Source organism: Manacus candei, unplaced genomic scaffold (assembly GCF_025592945.1).
Source record: "Manacus candei isolate 608988 ecotype Guabito, Panama unplaced genomic scaffold, ASM2559294v1 h1tg000171l, whole genome shotgun sequence".
NCBI lineage: Eukaryota > Metazoa > Chordata > Aves > Passeriformes > Pipridae > Manacus > Manacus candei.
The window spans coordinates 419846-438056 of record NW_026138219.1 but is presented as its reverse complement, the minus strand read 5'-3'; the positions used below and the strand labels follow the sequence as shown (position 1 = coordinate 438056).

Genomic DNA, 18211 nt, shown 5'->3' with positions numbered 1-18211 from the left:
AGCATATAAGAATGAAAAGAGAGGAGATGTTAATCCAGAGCCCTGGAATTGTATGGTGGGACGTTTAACAGTGGGTTGTCCAAAGTCACACGGCATTTACTGGTTGGGAATTAGGTGCTCCTATTGTCAGGACTGACAGCAGGGAACTTGGGACAGGTAATATATATATTGTTTATTTATTCAATACAAATGCAAGGTTGTTTCTTAATTTGTGCCATTCTACTTGTTGTGAGTGCCATATTGGAGGTAATTGACAGAGTTTATTTGTATCCCTGGAAAATCAGACCCTGTGAATGTCATAACAGATCACATTATCCTTATTTATATCTTTGTTTTACAACACTTCCTGGAATGCAGCAGTAAAATCTTTGATTTAACATGTTTTCTGCACATGAGAAAGCAAGGTCAAACTAATATTTTTTTTTTAAGGAATTGCAAGAATGTGCCAGCCTCATGTTGATAAAGTCTGTAAATGTTCTACTCACAGAGGAAAAGAATGACCAACAGCCAGAGAAAAGCACTGGCTAAAATTTTAGAGGGTATTTTGAGTCTTTTGGAGTCCAGTCTGAATGGACAAATTTGAATTCATCTAAGGATAAAATACTTCTGTGAACTTGTGACTCTTGACTTCCACACTTCTTCCTGAAAACTTTCAGTACATGAAACTTGTGCTATGTTTTTACTTTTTGATTAGAATTCTTTTTGTGTTGTATCTTTGGATTCAGTATGTGTGGAATATGGAAAATATATAAAAAGGCCTTTTTTTTTAATCACTCATATGGAAAATTTTGCCCTGTTTGTTCATATTTAAAGTAAAAATAAATGTACTATAACTGTCCAAACCCTGATGGAGAATTTTACCATCCTCTTCCTTGGAGAAATGCCATTGATAATAATAAGAAACTAGTCACACTACAAGTAGATATCTGAGGAAGACCGCCCCAATACAGCCACCATAAATTTTAAAAAAGACCCTGTTAAACGACTCAGATACCTGTCTTGCCATTGCTTATGAGTTTGTTGAAATGATGCTGCATTTACATCACTATTCATAAGCAGCAAAGTGGCATCAGAAGTCAGCCTCCACCTGCAGCCTTTGGAAGGTTTTCAGGGGACCTCTTAGGAAAGTTGAAAGTGATGTTTATATATAGTACAATAGACACTTTTTTTTTGTAACTTTTTGGGCAGTATAGATATATTTTCTTGCACACTGAGTTTATTATGGCAAGCAGCATTCAATAGAAAAAAATATCCTGTGTTTTATTAGTTGTGCCATTTCATTTTGTCTTCAGATGGGTTAAAAAATTACATTTTAATTTGAAATCCAATATTATTTTAGGTCAGTACTTGGACTGTTTTATAAATGTGAAGATATCTGTTAGTACTTACTAAGTAAGGAGCTCCCACCAACAGAGAGTGCTTTGTACTGTCCTCATATAACTCCTGTTTATAAAGGATATGAATAATGTACAATTTTCTGACTTCTGTCTTCACTACTGCCAGTATCCCCTAGAACAGTAGGTTAACTGGAGCTCAGGTTGTTGGTTTTGCTCTTAAAAATTACAGTGCATGTTTAGATCTGATGAACTTTCTGAGGTGATCTGATTGCAGCATATATGCAGATATAAAGGTAGAATAATTCTGTGGAATTCTATAAAGGAGCTTACTCCTGGCCTTAGAAACTCTATACCAGGCTGAATGATTGATTCATCTCTTATTTATTGCAAAGAATTTCCTGTCACTTGTCTTCTAATATCAGTGGTAATCCCTAGGAGATTTGGTATATGGGTGTTAGGCTGAGCTACAGACTAGAAGTTTTAACAAAAAGTGCAGTCTTTTTTTTTTTTTTTAATGTTTACTAGGTCCATTGAATTTTTGGCATGATTTTGGACAGAAAGAATTCAAAGGTTTTAAGGTGTCTTCTGTTGGCTTTCTTGTAGAGTGATCCTAGCAGCATTTTGGTAGCTTGAACATTAACTTCACATACAATTTCTAACAGTGTAGAACATTAATGGAGAATTTTGCCTGTTTCCACAAAACATGAAATAGACAATGAATCATCTATCTTAATGCATAACTGGATATGTCATTTTAATAACATACAGTCATCAAGCACAGGAAAAAATGATGTGTTCTAACATGCAGTATAGATGTGAAGAATTTATTTGAAAAAACATGTTTATTATATAGTTTAAAATATATTTGAATTTTTTTCACCATAAATGTTTATTTTAATTAATTTTGAGGGAGTTGTGGTCATTTACTTTATGTGCATAATTACTGCCAAAATGTTTCAAGCTTTGTTTCTGTAACAGGCAACATATGTAAAAAAATTATTGCACTAGACAGGGGGGTAAGAGAACCTGCTCTTGGAGGTGACATCATGTCCAGCAATTCCACAGAAATGCAAGAGAAAATAGTTTATCTGTTCCTGATACCATTCCTGTCTTTTCAGCTTGTTCTAGTGCTTTTTGTGTCGTCGTCACCTTTTTTGTAGATAATTTAGTAAATTTTGGGTCTCTTATCCCCACGTCTAGTGCAATAATATTTCTACACATGCTGTGTGTTACAGATATTAACTAGGATTCATTTGCCAAGAATCGTTTAGCCCAAAAGGTGTCTAGAGAACAATTTATTTTGGTTACAGAATATATTTTTATGTAAACCCAGAGTGTGCTGTGTTCAGCATGGCATGAGGGGCAGTGCAAGGAGATGCTCCAAGAGCTTCTTCGGTGCCTTTCACTGGGTCCAGTTTCTTACAACAGTTTTATTTTTGTCTCATGGTTTGCTGACAAGATTTTTCACAGATTTGGTTTGTGGAGACCTTTGGTGCCCCAGACAGTACTAACTAAGCATGAATCTTCAAGGATACAAGTAATTCATGTCAAGTTATAAGACTAATGGAAAATTGTGATGTATTATTTAAACTGAGTCTTTCAATAATAAATAAATAGAGAACAATGAAATAGCTTTGCGTTTATATAGTTTCATCATTTAAAAATTAATGTTCTTCCTGTTGATTTCTAAAGAAGAATGCAAATCTAAAAGTTGCTTGTTAGAACTAAAAGTTGACAATTAAAATTAAAGGCTGTAAAAATAAGCAATTAATTACTGAAATCATAGGTAACCAAAGATGTTTAGGATATATGTGATTGATCTCTGTGGGCTTTTCTTTTTTCTTGGCCACACAAAATGTAAAGATGACCAATGTGCTTCATCATCTTTAATTAGGAAAAAACCCCAGAACATTTTACAAGTATTTTACCTAAGTACTATAGAGAATTTTCAATCAATTCAGAAGTAAAGTTGATCTACATGTAGCCCCATTAAATTTTTTTCTATTGTTCTTTTGGTATAACAGTAGATTCCTGTCGAGGTTTCTCTAGAAATGTTGGTACCAATAAAATTCTCTTGTGAACATATTTTAAGTTTTACTGTTGTCCAAAGTAAAAGGAAAGTACTACTGTGGATGTATTTTGGAAGGCTAAGGGTGTTTTGTGATTAATATGATGCCAGCAAATGGTTACTAGTTGGAGATTCTTCCTCTTTGGTGTACTATATTCTGGGTCAGTTATATGGATATACCAAGTATCAAAGCCATTTCAACTTTTTCTTAGAAGTTTCAGATAAAAGCTCTGTTTCAAAGTAAACCTTAACTTAGAAACTCATGTTTTTAAATCATTAAAAAAAAGTGAAAAAAAAAAAGAAAAGTTTCAGGCAGCTCTGCTTAGCACTTAGAATAAAGGTTGCAGTGATTCAGAGGGCTTATATCTCATACCTTACTTCAATCACCATCACTGTTTCTTTTATGCTTCATTTGAACTGTGCAATTGTTTGGAAAAATTGGTATTAAAATGCCAGTGTGTTGCAAATCATATTTTATCCTTGTTGTTGCAAAAGAGCATTTCTTTTCATGCTTGCTGGCATTCACCTCTTTTTCTTGTAATGAGAATTTTCTTCAGAGAATCACAGAGTGGTTGAGATTGGAAGGAAAGTCATCCTGTCCAAATTCCAACCAGAGACTCTTGCCCAGGACCATGGTCAGATGGGTTTCCAACCTATATCATACTGTGACTCTTTTTTCATTAAATGTGTACAATTTTCTTGTTGTTAAATGCAGAAATGTTTGAGTAACACTAACATGGTTTTAGTTGGAGCCTTCAAACTTAGGAGAAATAGATAAGACTGAAGTGAAATGTGTTTTGAAGAGATGCCATCAAACTTTAGTACACTGATGTTTATTTTGCTTTTAAAAGATACTTGAGACAAAAAAGATCTGGATCAGGAGTATTTTGCAATATTTTTAAATTTTATTTTTTTTTAGTGCTAAGTGTTCTTTAATTGTTTTAATTTTTTATTTTCTTTCCTGACAGCTCATTGTGCTGATAAATGTGTCCACGGTCGTTGTATTGCTCCGAACACCTGTCAGTGTGAGCCTGGCTGGGGAGGACCCAACTGCTCCAGTGGTGAGTTTTCATCTGCTTCTGCCTGTCTTGTACTCTTTCCATGGTGTTGTCCTCTCTTTTGGGCAGATAATCTTCATTCTTGTAGTTGGGCTTCTGCTTTCTGGTCAGGGTTTTTGTCCTGAGATATCAGTTTACTCTGTGTAACCTGATTTTTCTTCATTTACTTGCCAACAGTGTTCCCATGTAGCAGCACTAAGTGTCATGAGCTTTTTTCCTTGTGTTCAGAAATATGCAGATAACACAGAACTTTGTATTTGGAGTAAAGCAGATATGATTATATTTTAACCATAGGAAAATCTCACAGTTTTTTATTTTACTAATATGCAAAGAGTGATGGTGCTTGGTCACATTTAAAAGCTATGAGTAAAGCCTTCCTTACAACTCTATTCTCCTTTTTCACTCTGCTGCTAACTTTTCCTTTTTTCCTTTTGCTCTGTTCCCCATTTGCACTATTAGTTGCTCCCTGACTGCCCGGTCTATATATATCTACTGTAGTCTCATTTCCAAGACTTTCTTCTCCTTCCCTTTGCCATAAAAACATATGCAGGAGATGAGGGGAGCAAAGCTGTGCAGGCCACAAATCATTATCTTTTCTTCCCATTGCCTGAACTACAGTTGCTCGGAGTAATTTTTTAATTCATTATGATCTGTTATTTATTCCACTTTTCTGGTCTCCTCTGTAACAGCTTTGGAAATGTAATATTGAGGGTAACATTAAAACTACATATTTTGTTACAATCAAGGTCAAATTTGGTTACTACTACTAACTGTCCACTTGAAAGGAATGTATTTTAGTCAACAATTAAGAAATGTATGTATAATTTAAATTTCACAGACAATATAAATTTGTAACACATAAACCAGAGCTTGATGTCTTGCACAGATATTGTGCTGCTAGTTTACTGATTATGTTTCCTCTAAAAATAACAACTATGAAAAACTTAGATTATCAGCAGGAGAAAAATAATATGGCAGGATATTTTCACCCATTTTTTTTTCTCCTTAACAAAAATAGAGAATTGTTCTTTTTTTTTGCAAACGTGGTGCTGTAGTAACTCTTCATCTGGAACTGATAGTTGTTCTGGCAGCATATTTTGGGAGGTGGGGAAGAATTTAACCATTTCAAAAGTATTATATTTGTTGTATAATTTTTTTATATGCTTACGTGTGATTTATACATAGCTCTAAAGAAACACCAAGTTTTGCATAAGGCGTAAAACTGAAAGAGTAATGCAATGTTGCTGTAATGCTGATCTTAATCTAGTGCACTGAGTTGTCAAAAGAAATTGTCAAGAGATGTTATCTTTCTGAAAACCTTGTGCATAGAGCTCTTCTTTAGCTAATCAAAGATGCAGAAGAAACCTGACTCATTAGACAACACAGCATGCAAAGATACTGTTATTTATGGAGCTTTCCAAGTTTTAAACTTCCCGAAAAGGTACTTTGGATGAGACAGGAACCTCTCAATCTGCCTTTGGAAATGATCCTTCCTCTCACAGGGTTTCTAGTACCCCTTTCCCTCACCTGCCTGCTATAACGCATTTTGAATATTTATGCAGCTCTTTTTCTCTGCTTCTTCCTCAGTTGGTTGTCTTTGGCTGATCCTCAACTTGGTCAGTTTTAGTAACAGAAGGGTAGTATAAACATATGGTTTTTTAATAATGACTTTGTTGATATAGCAAGTTATTAATTTGATAAAAATATATGCAAATTGCTCTACTGTAATAATGTCCATCAAATAAATATTTTAACTATGTAACTATGTAAGTGAATTATGGAACAATAATTACAAGGCAGGATTTAATGGTTACTGATGACCAAAACAATAACCCTGACTGAGAAGGAGAGATTTTTCTCGAAGTGTGAGGTTTTAGGCCAACTTCCAGATTTAGTGATCTGTTAATTTTCATGGTCCAAGACATGCTGGAAGGAACTGCTCTACCTAAGGACTAAATGTTTTGTAAAACTGGAGAATTATCATCTTCTTCCAAAGTACTGTCCTTTCTCTATTAGGATTGTTTGATCTCCTTACAAAGAATTTAATCTGAAAGTATCTCAGAACAGAGATATTGCAGCATCTGTCCATCTGCCAACTTCCCCCAGCTTGATCTTTGTCTGTCATTTCTTAGAAGGGAATAAACTTTTTGGGAGACTTCCATTTCCTTGTAGCAAATATTGTGAGGGTTCTTATCGAATTACTAATAGCTTAGGTCAGTGGCTGTTTTCAGTTTATGGAGAAGAGGGCTAGAGATTAGCCTGGACTACCGAGATTGTCTTCTTTAAGTTCTTAATTCTAGTCCAGCCTGTAACTCTGCTCTCCACCACATCCTCTGCCTTTCTGAAAACTGAGAGGAAACCAGGATTGGATGCGTTCTTCAGCAAGTAATACCTGAGTGGTGGTCTCAGAATTTAGTTGATTAAATAATGTTTCCTTGGGGAACATTTCCTGTGTCAGATGTGCTTTTTCTTTAGGTTCCTTTTTAGTTAAAGGAAATATGCTGTATTAGCCAGTAGTTGCTTGCAGTGAAAGTCAATGGGAGGTGGATAGAGGAGATGATGATAACATACATATAAACTGAAGAGAAATACTACTTGAATCAAGAGATCACTCACATGCAAAACAATTTATTCTAGTAAAGATTTATTGACTGAACACAGTGGTCAGGACAATGACAAATGACTGGACAGATGATGTGTTGAACAAATGAAGCGAGTGAATCAGCATAACCAGCAAGCTGTCAGCACTCCTTTGAAGAAGTATTTGTGAAGTCCAGGAACATAAATTGACCAGTTCTGGGCTAGGAACAAGGGCAAAATTTAGAAAAAGGCACACAGTGGTAAACACAGGTATATTTGTAAATGAAACAAATAGATTTTATTGAAAAACAAACAAAACCAACATAACCTTTCCCTCTCAAACTAAATTATTTATATCAAATTTTTAACTTGCATGTGTCAGATTGTGTTGTTATATGTCACAAGAGTGCCTTTGACTCCAGGCTGGGTATAAAGCAGGCTTCTGTGAAAGTTTCTACATGCATGGTAATAGTTGTCTGTCTAGATGTGGAGATGATCAAACCACATTTTACATTTGTATATTATGTTTTCTGCTCACACTCTGGCAACGCTATTTACTCTAGTAGATATGGTCAGTTTTGAATGTGTGTGCAAGACAGATACAAGTGCAACCTAACGTGGAGTGCCACTAAGCAATCAGGACATGCACTTTTTTTTCTTCTCATGCCTAGTAGTCCACAAATAATTCCTTCAAAATCAATAGGGCACTTTCTGGATAAGCTGGAGCAGAGGCAAAATCAATATTACAGTGACTTGTCTGAAATGGTCATAGCCTTGTGATTCCCCCCGGCTGGCCTGAGCAGTGAAGCAGAAAGGGAGTGACATGTCTTTGGTTTATATGTGTGGTTAGGATTGTTTGTGAAAATGTGAACAGGATTTTTCTGTTTTTATTGGACTTAAGCAATCTGAGATTTGTTTGAATGACTGGGTTTTAATTTATAATTTGATTCTATTGGTTATTCATAGAATTTTATCAAAACCACAGTCTGAGGTCATGGGGGTAGAAAAAAGTGTCATGAAGGTGTAATTTGGCTCCAGGGTTTTATAAAACATGAGGGGAGAACTGGCTTTTTCACTAATACTCATGAAGGTGTAATTTAGCTCTAAGGTTTTATAAAACATGAGGAGAGAACTGGCTTTTTCACTAATACGTTAAACTGCATGTTTAAAGCTGGCAGCTCAGAGAAACAACTTGTTAACTTTAAATGCACTTATTAAGGAACCTTTCAAGGTACGGGAGCTCTGCTACTATTACATTTCCTTTACAGTCGTGGGTGTTTGTAAAGTTCAAAAATTCTGTGAAAATCTGGCACTTGGCAGATGCAGAATATGGCAGAAACTGGATCCCTTGGCATAGTTTGTGAGAGACACTCACGTGAGTTGCAAGCACTGCCAGCTTCTCAGTGGAGTTTTTAATCTCCATTAACCCTGCAGAGGTGGATATGTGACTGTTTTCCACAGACATATTTGCACCCCAAGTGAAACAGCCCCGTGGTGCAGCTCCCAGGAAAGGTGATGGTGATGGAAAATCTTTTGAATCTTGAATTGAGCTTTTTTGACCAGGGCATTGTTTTCCTCCTTGTTTGTTGAAAGCATTTAGACTAATGGAGCTTGCAAGATATGCTTAGAGAGCCAGTTTATCCTTAAGTTTTCTAAGCCATTCAACAGGCTGCAGAAATAAGTTCTGGTTTTAACCACATCTTTGCATTAGAAATGCTCGATTCCCAGAACTGAGGAACTGGTAAACACACAAGTAAAACTGCAGAGTATTGTGACAGACAACTATTTGCTTTTATGCAAAATGCAGAGAAAAACTTTATTTTAGTAGTGGAGAACTGCCCCTAGCCCAGCTCCCTGCAAATACATCCTGTGAACCAAAGTGACAGAAGGTCATAAACAATCTTAAATTTAACCCGTTTGTATTTCATGTGTCTTCCCTGTGCTCGTTACTTCCTGTAATTCTCCTGTATTTATTACTGCTGTACTTTCCCTGACTGAATTCCCAGTTTTTCCAGCTGAACACTTCATTTTCTCCTCTAACAAGGCTGAATATCTTTATGTTGAGAAACTCACCCACCAGCAAGTTAGATCAGATCTAAATAGGGAAAAAACAGTATTCATGGAAGCTGCCATCACCTTCATTGTTGAAAGAGTCACTACAGTGTCACTGTGGTAGGTGGTATCAAAGTTCCCAGGGCTACAAAGCAGCTGTGCTTGTCTTGAGTTCGGTACAACTATGTTTTTGAAATACTATTATTCTTATGTTTAATATATTTTTGGTCCTATAAAACATTTTGGTTTTAAAGCTCTAGGGAAATTAATAGCTTTTATGGACATGCTTCAGCATTTTGCTGAATTACAGTTCCAATCTTCAAGCAAATGTAGAAACAAAAAAATTATTTTCTACAAAACTGAGTTCTTAGATTTGCTTCTGTTGAGGTTTACTGAAGGAAGGCATTCCAGTAAATGGTGATGGTATTACTGCTTTGAAAACATTTCTGGATCAGAGAGGCTTAACATTTCTGGATCAGAGAGGCTTTTCATTTCTGCTTTTTACCCTTTTGGAAGCTATTTATAGAGTTTACTTAAGTTGATTTCTTGAATAATGTCTGTGGGGTTTTTTCCTAGTAACAGTGCAAAAGTATTTTTCGAACTCATTTCATTTCAATCTGCCTTATGCATTGGCAGGCTTATATATTTTCAATGTCTCACTTGGTAGGTTTTCAGAGATGCGAAGGATAACATTTGTTGCTAATTTAGAAACTAGGATGACCTTCAAGTCATTAAAAAAAAAGAATGGGGAGGAAGGCTAATTTATCGTCCTACAAGGAGATCTGTGCAAAATCAGGATCATGGGCAGGACATGAAACAAGCAGTTTCTTAGAATTTTATAACTTTTCCTATATTGGTCATTGTTTCTAACAGGTTTTATCTCAGTAACATCATAAAATGAACACCAACAGCTGCCTGTGTTTTTTCTTATCAATTATCCATCCTTGTATTCCGATGTCCAAAGCACTTTAAAGAGTCTTGTGAAATTTATGGCATGTGAAAGGCATACAGTTCAAGTCTTTCATAGGATCTGAAAAACACATTTTCATTGTTCTTCCACTTCATGGATCAAGAGGCTTTTATAAAGTAAAAAAGAAAAAAAAACTAAATTAAATTTAAGCTTAACATTTTGAATAAAAATCCTTTCTTATACACAAAACAAAAAGTAACAATGGAAAATATGCCACAGGGTTAAAGGCCTACAGTATAACAAATGCAATCAGATAGAAACAAAAGGTAGAAGGAAAATCCAGATTTAATAGAAAGGGCATTCATTCTGAAAAAAAAAAAAAAATTCCATTCATTTTTGTATCTCGGATGTAGGTAAAGTAGGTCTTTTACTAAAAGGCATTGATACTTTATAATTATTTTGAATGATTCTCTAAGGCAAAAATATTTCTTTTTTTATGTGCACATGCATATATTTTCATAACATTCTGAGATGACTAGAACAGATCAAAATAAAAGAAATATATATGGAGAATAATCTCATGGTTTTATTACATAATACTTTGAAGGTTTTCTGAAGGATGTTTTTATTCTAGTTTTTAGAGTAGCTGACTTAGTTTTATCGCTTTTTTGACTCATCCCTGAAATTTCTGTTTCCCATGTTCTATGTTTACTGTCTTGCTGTCCAGGCTGACATACAGGTTGATGTCACCAGAGGCTTAATGCATCTTGTCAAATTTTATATACTTTATAAATACTTGAGTATTTATAGCTTTGAAAATTACTAGGAATTTACTTTTATTTGGTTTAAATTCCAGTTGGAAGAATTATCTGTTTCTTACCCTGCAGTAATATCCTAAGGGAAACAAATGCCATCAGTTTAGATCTGCAGCTAACCAAACGGAAATAGCAGAGAGTAGTTTCAGGAATACCCTCTGAACTTTCCAGTAGGGATGGTGTGGATTTAGATTAGTGAAAACATCCATATTTTTGTCATGGTTTTTGCTCAGTGAATCAATGGTTTTCCCTTCTGTTGACTCTTGAAAGTCATGCCTTAGAGCATTTCCAGAGATTAGCAATCTTGTTCATAATAACAAGACTGTCAGTGCGATACTCCTTTGGATAAATCAAAGTTTTCTCAATATTGGCCTATTTTGCTTACACTGGTTATATTTGGCTATTCATGGTGATTATTCCCTTTTAATGCAAATCACTTATGGCCCCTCCTAGAAAGGTTATTCTTATTCTAAGTTTGTACTTCACAATATTTTGTTCCAAGTGAGGGAACATTTACTTTTCTTCTGTGGTCCGGAATTTCGTTTTCAGTTGTTTTAAAAGACCATAAAAAACCATAAGTCTAATGCTGCAGTAAGAATCTCTTCTGTTTTGTGACAGTGGTAAATATTTCCAGAAACACACAGCAGTGTGCCTTGCAGAAAGATGTGTAAGACAGAATAAAATCTCATTTGTGCTACATAAAACACAGTTATAAAAAAATGATAGTAAGAAAAGTAAATCTTAGTTCTTCACTTCTATGTCCACATTAGCAAAAAAAGAAAGACAAAAGGAAAACAAAGATCTTTACAAAAAAAGTATTGCAATAGACATTGTCTGACTGGATTATCATGTTATAAAGGAAATTGTGGCATAGTTAAAAAATAGTTGCAAGTTGGAGTTTCTAAGGAGGTTTTTCTTCTGAAATGTTCTTTGACTTGATTTGATAGCCTTGTTTTCTTCTCATCATAGGCCATTGTTTAGAAGAGTGCAGAATTTTAGGTGATCAAAGTGGGTTTGTCAGGAGTAAACTCAGAGTCATTTGCACTTTTCTTTTTGTTGCCTTTTAGGGAAATCAACATTAAAAGAAGCAGAAAAACCTTTATAAGTATTTAGTTGAAAGTATTTTTGTTTATAAGAAGCAATAAAGTAGCTGCCAAATTCTTTACAAGTGCTTCAGATTATTATAGAAATCATACCTCGTGTTATAAAATGTAAGGGCTCCCACCATCCCAGTTTACAAATCATCAGCTGCTCACAGAAAGCACGTGCATAAACCCATATCTAGCCCAGCATAATAACAATATGCATTTAGTTATTGTACTAGGAAATGGCATTCCATATTACAGAACTTTAGATCTTCAAAGATACTACAAAAGGCCCCAAACTGACAGCAGTTTGCAGCACCGATTTCAATTTCTTCTTGAAGGTGATTTTTTTTCACCACTGAATCCTTGCACTCCTCTCTGATTCTCAGGTCATTTGGCACTCAGTGTCAACAAGCATTTTTATCATGATAGACCTGTATCATCTTAGAGATTCTTACCATAGTGCAGCCTTCTGAGAGAACAGTTATCTTTCCTGTATCTGTGGCATTGTGTGATGTGCACAGCTCTTACTGTGGTGACAGAAAAGTTATTCCCAGCTGAATGTATAAAAGGAAAAATGAGAACAAGATGTGGCATTAATACCATGGTGTTTGTTAAAAGTTTTTGTGTATTTTTTTTTCCCAGTACAGCATAAGGTGAAGGCAGAAAGGACCCCGGGAATCTACTGCAAAAGCTGACAGGGACCCTAAAGCAGTTCTTTAGTTTAAAATGTAAAAACCTGAGGGTGAATATAACATGTGAAGATGGGAAGGTGAAGGACTTTTGTAAGGAAGGTGTTCTGCATGAAACAGAACAACATTAGGCCAGTTCTGTATGATTAACACAAAATTAATCCTGATTTACTGGCTGGGTTTTGATTTCTGTGTGATTTTTCAGCAGTCTTTGTGGCTGGGACACACCATCCTTGTGCTGAAGCCATTCTGAACATGGGACTCTTGCCTCTGTACTTTGCTTCCCTTTCACATATACCCTGTTCTGAGAGAGATGATTTACAGCTCCGGCTCTGTTCAGAAGTCAGTAGCTGAGGCTTTGGCGTGTGTCTGCATGTAGTGTGTGACCTACACATGTGCCTGTGACCTTGGTGCAGTCAGCAGAGCTATTCTGATTGAGCTGCAGCTGACAATCTGTAAACTGACCATAGTCATTAGCTTAAAGACTATCCCATTCCACTAGATTAGCAGATGTGTGACTTCCAGACCAGCTTTCTCAGTGTTTGAATACTAGGAAGCAGCAGAAATAGTCTGATGTAATAGTTGGTAAAGTTAGCCTCCAAAATCCAAACTTGCCATAGGAAACATTTCTACCCTTTACCCTCTTCTTTTTTAATGGAAAACTAAGCATCAGTTTCTGACAAATCACTTTGATTTCGTATGAAGAACATTATTGATTATCAGTCAGGGGACATAGAGGTAAAATGTGATTAATCCATCTTAGTCAGTATTGTTATTTATTCCCCTTAATCCAGCACATTTCTCCACATTTCTGCCCATAACTTACAGACAGATGCGAGGCTGGTGGCAGACCTTGTGTAAAGGACTATTGTGAAACTGTATTATGGTTGGGCTACCACTGTCCTTGTGGAATGCTTTACCATGGGGCTGTAATCCATGTTGCGTAGCCGGTATTTGCTATTCACCTGGTCATTGCCAGGAGAATGGTCCTGAGGCTTGGAATCCTTTAGCAGTCATATGATGGGTGGGTTTTTTTTTTTCATATTAATGATTTCCTGCAAAAACAATGTGAAGATCATGCCAGGAAACTAATAAATTGTTAAGCACTGCATGGTACATGTGTCTTCTAGCAAGGCAGTTGTTCTGCCTGGGTGCTGGGTTCAGTGGCAGTAGATGTTTCTGGTCTGTGTGGCCCTGAGACTCTTGGCATTGGGTCTTGAGACAGCTCCATGAATGTTGTTGCACTGCACCTTCATCCTTGACTGAGCCCTACACTGGAACAGTTTTGGTCTGGCAATCAGCATGAATTCTCCTGTTTATCAGACATGCCTGGATGGGGGCAGGGGGAATATTTTTCTTTCTTTTCTTTTTTTTATTATTTTAATTTTTAATTATTCCATGAGAAATGGCACTAATTGAACTTTTTTCTGGAAGAACAAAGACTTTTATCTGAATCCAGACTAATGTGTTAAGCAAAAAAAACCAAAAAACAACAAACCAACGATGTAGGGGTTTCTGCTCAGTCATGACAAAACATGCAACTGTCTCAGGCCTCTAGCCACCCATACACATATTTTTATATATCCCAAAATAGCTGGTTTCCTGACAACAATTTCAGGACTGGTTAAGTATGAGAATTACACATTCTATTCTATGCAGTCATGTTCAAAATAAACTTGTATCAGTTCTGAATGAATGTGAGTTATCATGGCAACAGGCAATTTTGTGCTGTAGACAGCAGTGTGTTACAGAACTCTATATAAACCTCTTGTTTGTGCACCACAAAGCCCACACATCTTTAAAGAGAGAGGCCAATAATAAGACAGACAGTTGTTCTAATAATCCAACAGTACTGATGAGTGTTTATAATACATACGCTGCTTTCTGTTGCTCTCTATTTTATTGTGTGTGAGTGCTCACAGTATCCCCATTTTGGATGCATGTTCTAGTGACCTGTCTTGGAAAAAAAAAAATCTTAAAGAGTAGATTCTTGACAATACCCTAATTCCTTTTTTTTTTTGTGCAGCCTGAGTGAACAGCTCTTACAGCTGAATAATTCATAGCCTGAGGAGCATTCTTGAATTACTTTGCATTAGTCTAGGAAAGTGTGCCTGTTCTTTGCCTGGGTTTTTTGCCCCAGGAGAAGACTGGGAGAACAAAGGTTGTCAGTCTCCAAGAGAAGAGTTTGAGCTTATGGTCACTGCAATTGAGGCTTTGCCATTGTACTGCTGTTATCAACACAGCATAAAAATAAAATCAGATCATTTGACCATATGATTAGTACATTCCTGTTGAACTCCAGGTGACCTTAATCTTCAGGGTCTTTACAGAACTCCTGTGTTTCTTAAGATGAAATGCCTTCCTTAACGTTAAGTGTTTCTTTGGATGCTGAAATGATGTCTGAGTGACTTACTTATAGGGCTTTAATGGGAGGCATTGGGGCAGACAAGAAAAGATTTGAGTGGTTGTGAAGACACATTGGATAACCAAATCTGTAACATCCATATGAAGTTTCACCATATAATTGTTAATTTTTATTTCTTGGCGAAACACTTTTTGCATTTTCTTTTGCCGTTTCAGTGTATTGCAGGATTGAAAAGGGAATATTTGCAACTATGCAAGTAAGTAGGGATTTCTGGATTAGTCAAAAGTCATAAGTTTACACCAAGCAAGCTTTGCAGCTTCCTTGTGGGATTCAGCCTGTTGTTTGTGGATTTAGACTACATTTTTTTAAGTTAGCAAGACTTCTCCCTGTAAATGGAAGCTAACTGCAACCGTAACTGGTTTTTGATGGTACAGAGTCACAATGAAAAGTTTTGACAGTTAAGAGACTAGAACTTCCGTTGACTTCTTAGCCTCACATTATAAAACGTTTGCTTTTCCATATAAGAATCGGTGCGCACAAACTAAGTCCGGTCTGCCTGCTGAGATCCTTGAGGACCAACTGAGGAACAACTATTCCCAATTTACAGCTTCTTTTTTTTGTTTGTTTGTTTTACAGCTGACTCTGAGCATCTTCATAACATTCTTCCTTTCTTGCCCGTTTAGCATGTGACAGTAACCACTGGGGACCCCACTGCAGCAGCCGCTGCCAGTGCAAGAATGGGGCGCTGTGCAACCCCATCACGGGCGCCTGTCATTGCGCCTCGGGATTCAAGGGCTGGCGCTGCGAGGAGCGTTGCAACCCCGGGACATATGGCAACGACTGCCACCAGAAATGCCAGTGCCAGAACGGAGCAACCTGCAACCACATTACTGGGGAATGCAGGTGTCCACCGGGATACACCGGAGCCTTGTAAGCAGCAGGTGTATTGTTTTGAGGTGCAAGTTTAAAGAGTTCTGGCGAGTGAAATTCAGTTTAGAAGTTTAGATTAACTTTTGTGCAGGGAAGCAAGTTTGAGCAAACCACATTACAGAACACATCTGTATGTGTAACCAAGAAAAATCCCCTTGACTTGGGCTGCTCCCCTTCTCCCCTGCTTGGAGCTTCTTCATGACCATTGTGAAAACAGTTTGGCTGCAAGTTTGGAAAATCACATTACAGAATGACAGAATCAACTAGGTTGGAAAAGATCTCTGAGATCATCAAGTCCAACCTTTGACCTAACACCACTTTGCCTACTGGACCATGGCACTGAGTGTCACATCCAGTCTTTTCTTAAACACCTTCATGGATGGTGACTCCACCACCTCCCTGGGCAGCCCATTCCAATGCCCAACCATTCCTTCTGGAAAGAACTTCTTCCTAATGTCCAAAAATTCTCCCCTGGCACAGCTTAAAACTGTGCTGTCTTGTCCTACTGCTGGTTGCCTGAGAGAAGAGACGGATACCTACCCGGCTACAACCTCCTTTCAGGTAGTTGTAGAGAGTTATATTGAAACATGGAGTTATTTAGTTTTGTCATTCCAGAACAGATCTTGAACTTCTGTCAGTAATGATGAATGAGCGCCAAACTGTGTATAAAGAAGTAGCTTAAAAAGAAACAATTCCTAGATTGCTCCTTAGATTTGTTGCATGGGTGCTGTACAGTAATCAGTGTGCTTATATTGGTGTTGTGCTGCTTTCTCCTTCACATTTTCTGCTGGGAAATTTAATGATAAGGTTAAAAATAAAGACAAACTGGAGCGTGTGCTGAAGTAATGGTTGTCTCTGTTGTCTACCACCCCCTCCAAATTCTCCCATCACTCCAAACTCTCCGCAGCTGTGAGGATCTCTGTCCCCCCGGGAAGCACGGCCCACAGTGTGAGGAGAGGTGCCCGTGCCAGAACGGAGGCGTCTGTCACCACGTCACTGGGGAGTGCTCCTGCCCGCCAGGATGGATGGTAAAAACACTTCTGAAACCCGCACAACCCCCTACAACTTCCATACTTGTAGACTTCAGGCGGCATCAGAGGAGGCTAGCAAATGAGGATAGCAAATGTAGTCTGCTTGTAGCCAGGAGTAATGAGAAACATATTTTAGCATAAGGGACTGGAATAAAATACTTACAAAACCATCTGTTACTGAAAGTTCTCCAGTTCTGCACTGCCTCTAACTATATCAGATTCTAGGAAGCAAAAACATGAACTGTGCTGTGACGAGGCAATATCAACTAGATCTTGCCTGGAAGTCATTAGCTTCTAGATGTAATTTTATGTTATAGTGAGGTGACACTATTTGTACATATTAACGGTGGGGTTTTTGCTTGTTTTCATATGTACAGTATGCATGGCAAAACCTCAAAACCTTTAGATATTGTGCTAAATGCTGGAGAGGAAATGAGACATCAGAACTTTGACATTATCTTTAGACTTTCTACTCTTTTAGCAGAGGGTAGGGAAAGAAGACTTCACCTTGGAGCTGCAAGTAGCTTTCCCCACTATCAGACTACCAACTCTGAGTTGGCAAATAATGGATTTAGAAGGCAATCAAAGCACAAATAAATTCTTTAAATACATTTGCTGATAATATTGATCATGACTATTTGTTAATAATATTTTCTGTTTAAATGTTCATTTTGTGTGAAAATTCACATGTAATGATCTTTTAATTACCTTGTGATCATTGAGATATTATACTGAGATAACCTGTTTTTGACCAACTAGAGAGCACAGCTATAAAACAGGATCTCTGATTGTGAGTTTGAGTAGCATTATTCATCTGATTACCTAGCCTGGATTATTGCCATTTTTCATTTTATTCCATTTCATGTTAGAAGAATGAAATTATTGGTCATAGAATACAGATGTTTGCATAAATTCTTGAATCCCTTTATCTGCCTAAACACAGCTACTGAAAAATGAGATAGAACATGAAGCACTGAGGGAAATTTTATACTAGTGTGTGTCTTAACTAATAAATTACTGCTTAGCCCTTTGACTAATTTTCCATTCCAAGTGATTATTTAAGAATAATTTATAATTTTAGAATTTTCAGTTTTGTGAAACACAATTGTGTCACTATAACCTTTTTTGCTTTTCCTGTAAGGGAGGTTTAAAGTAGCCAGGTACAAATTCTGCAGTATTTTATGTTAGTTGAGATACCTGCATGCCTTTTGTCTGATGAAATACCTGCAAATACATTTGAAACAGCTTCTTAAAAGTCTTAAGATTTGAGGTTCACCTCCATACCCGG

At 36.8% G+C, this 18211-nt stretch overlaps 1 protein-coding gene across 1 annotated transcript in view; it reads left to right on the top strand.

Annotated features, from left to right (window-relative positions):
• MEGF10 (multiple EGF like domains 10) overlaps positions 1 to 18211 on the top strand; it is an 87093-nt gene that overhangs the window by 22942 nt on the left and 45940 nt on the right. Inside the window, exons 5-7 of the mRNA XM_051773541.1 lie at positions 4374 to 4466; positions 15646 to 15892; positions 16800 to 16920. Of these exons, the coding sequence (XP_051629501.1) occupies positions 4374 to 4466; positions 15646 to 15892; positions 16800 to 16920 (461 nt within the window). The remainder of the gene's footprint in view (positions 1 to 4373; positions 4467 to 15645; positions 15893 to 16799; positions 16921 to 18211) is intronic.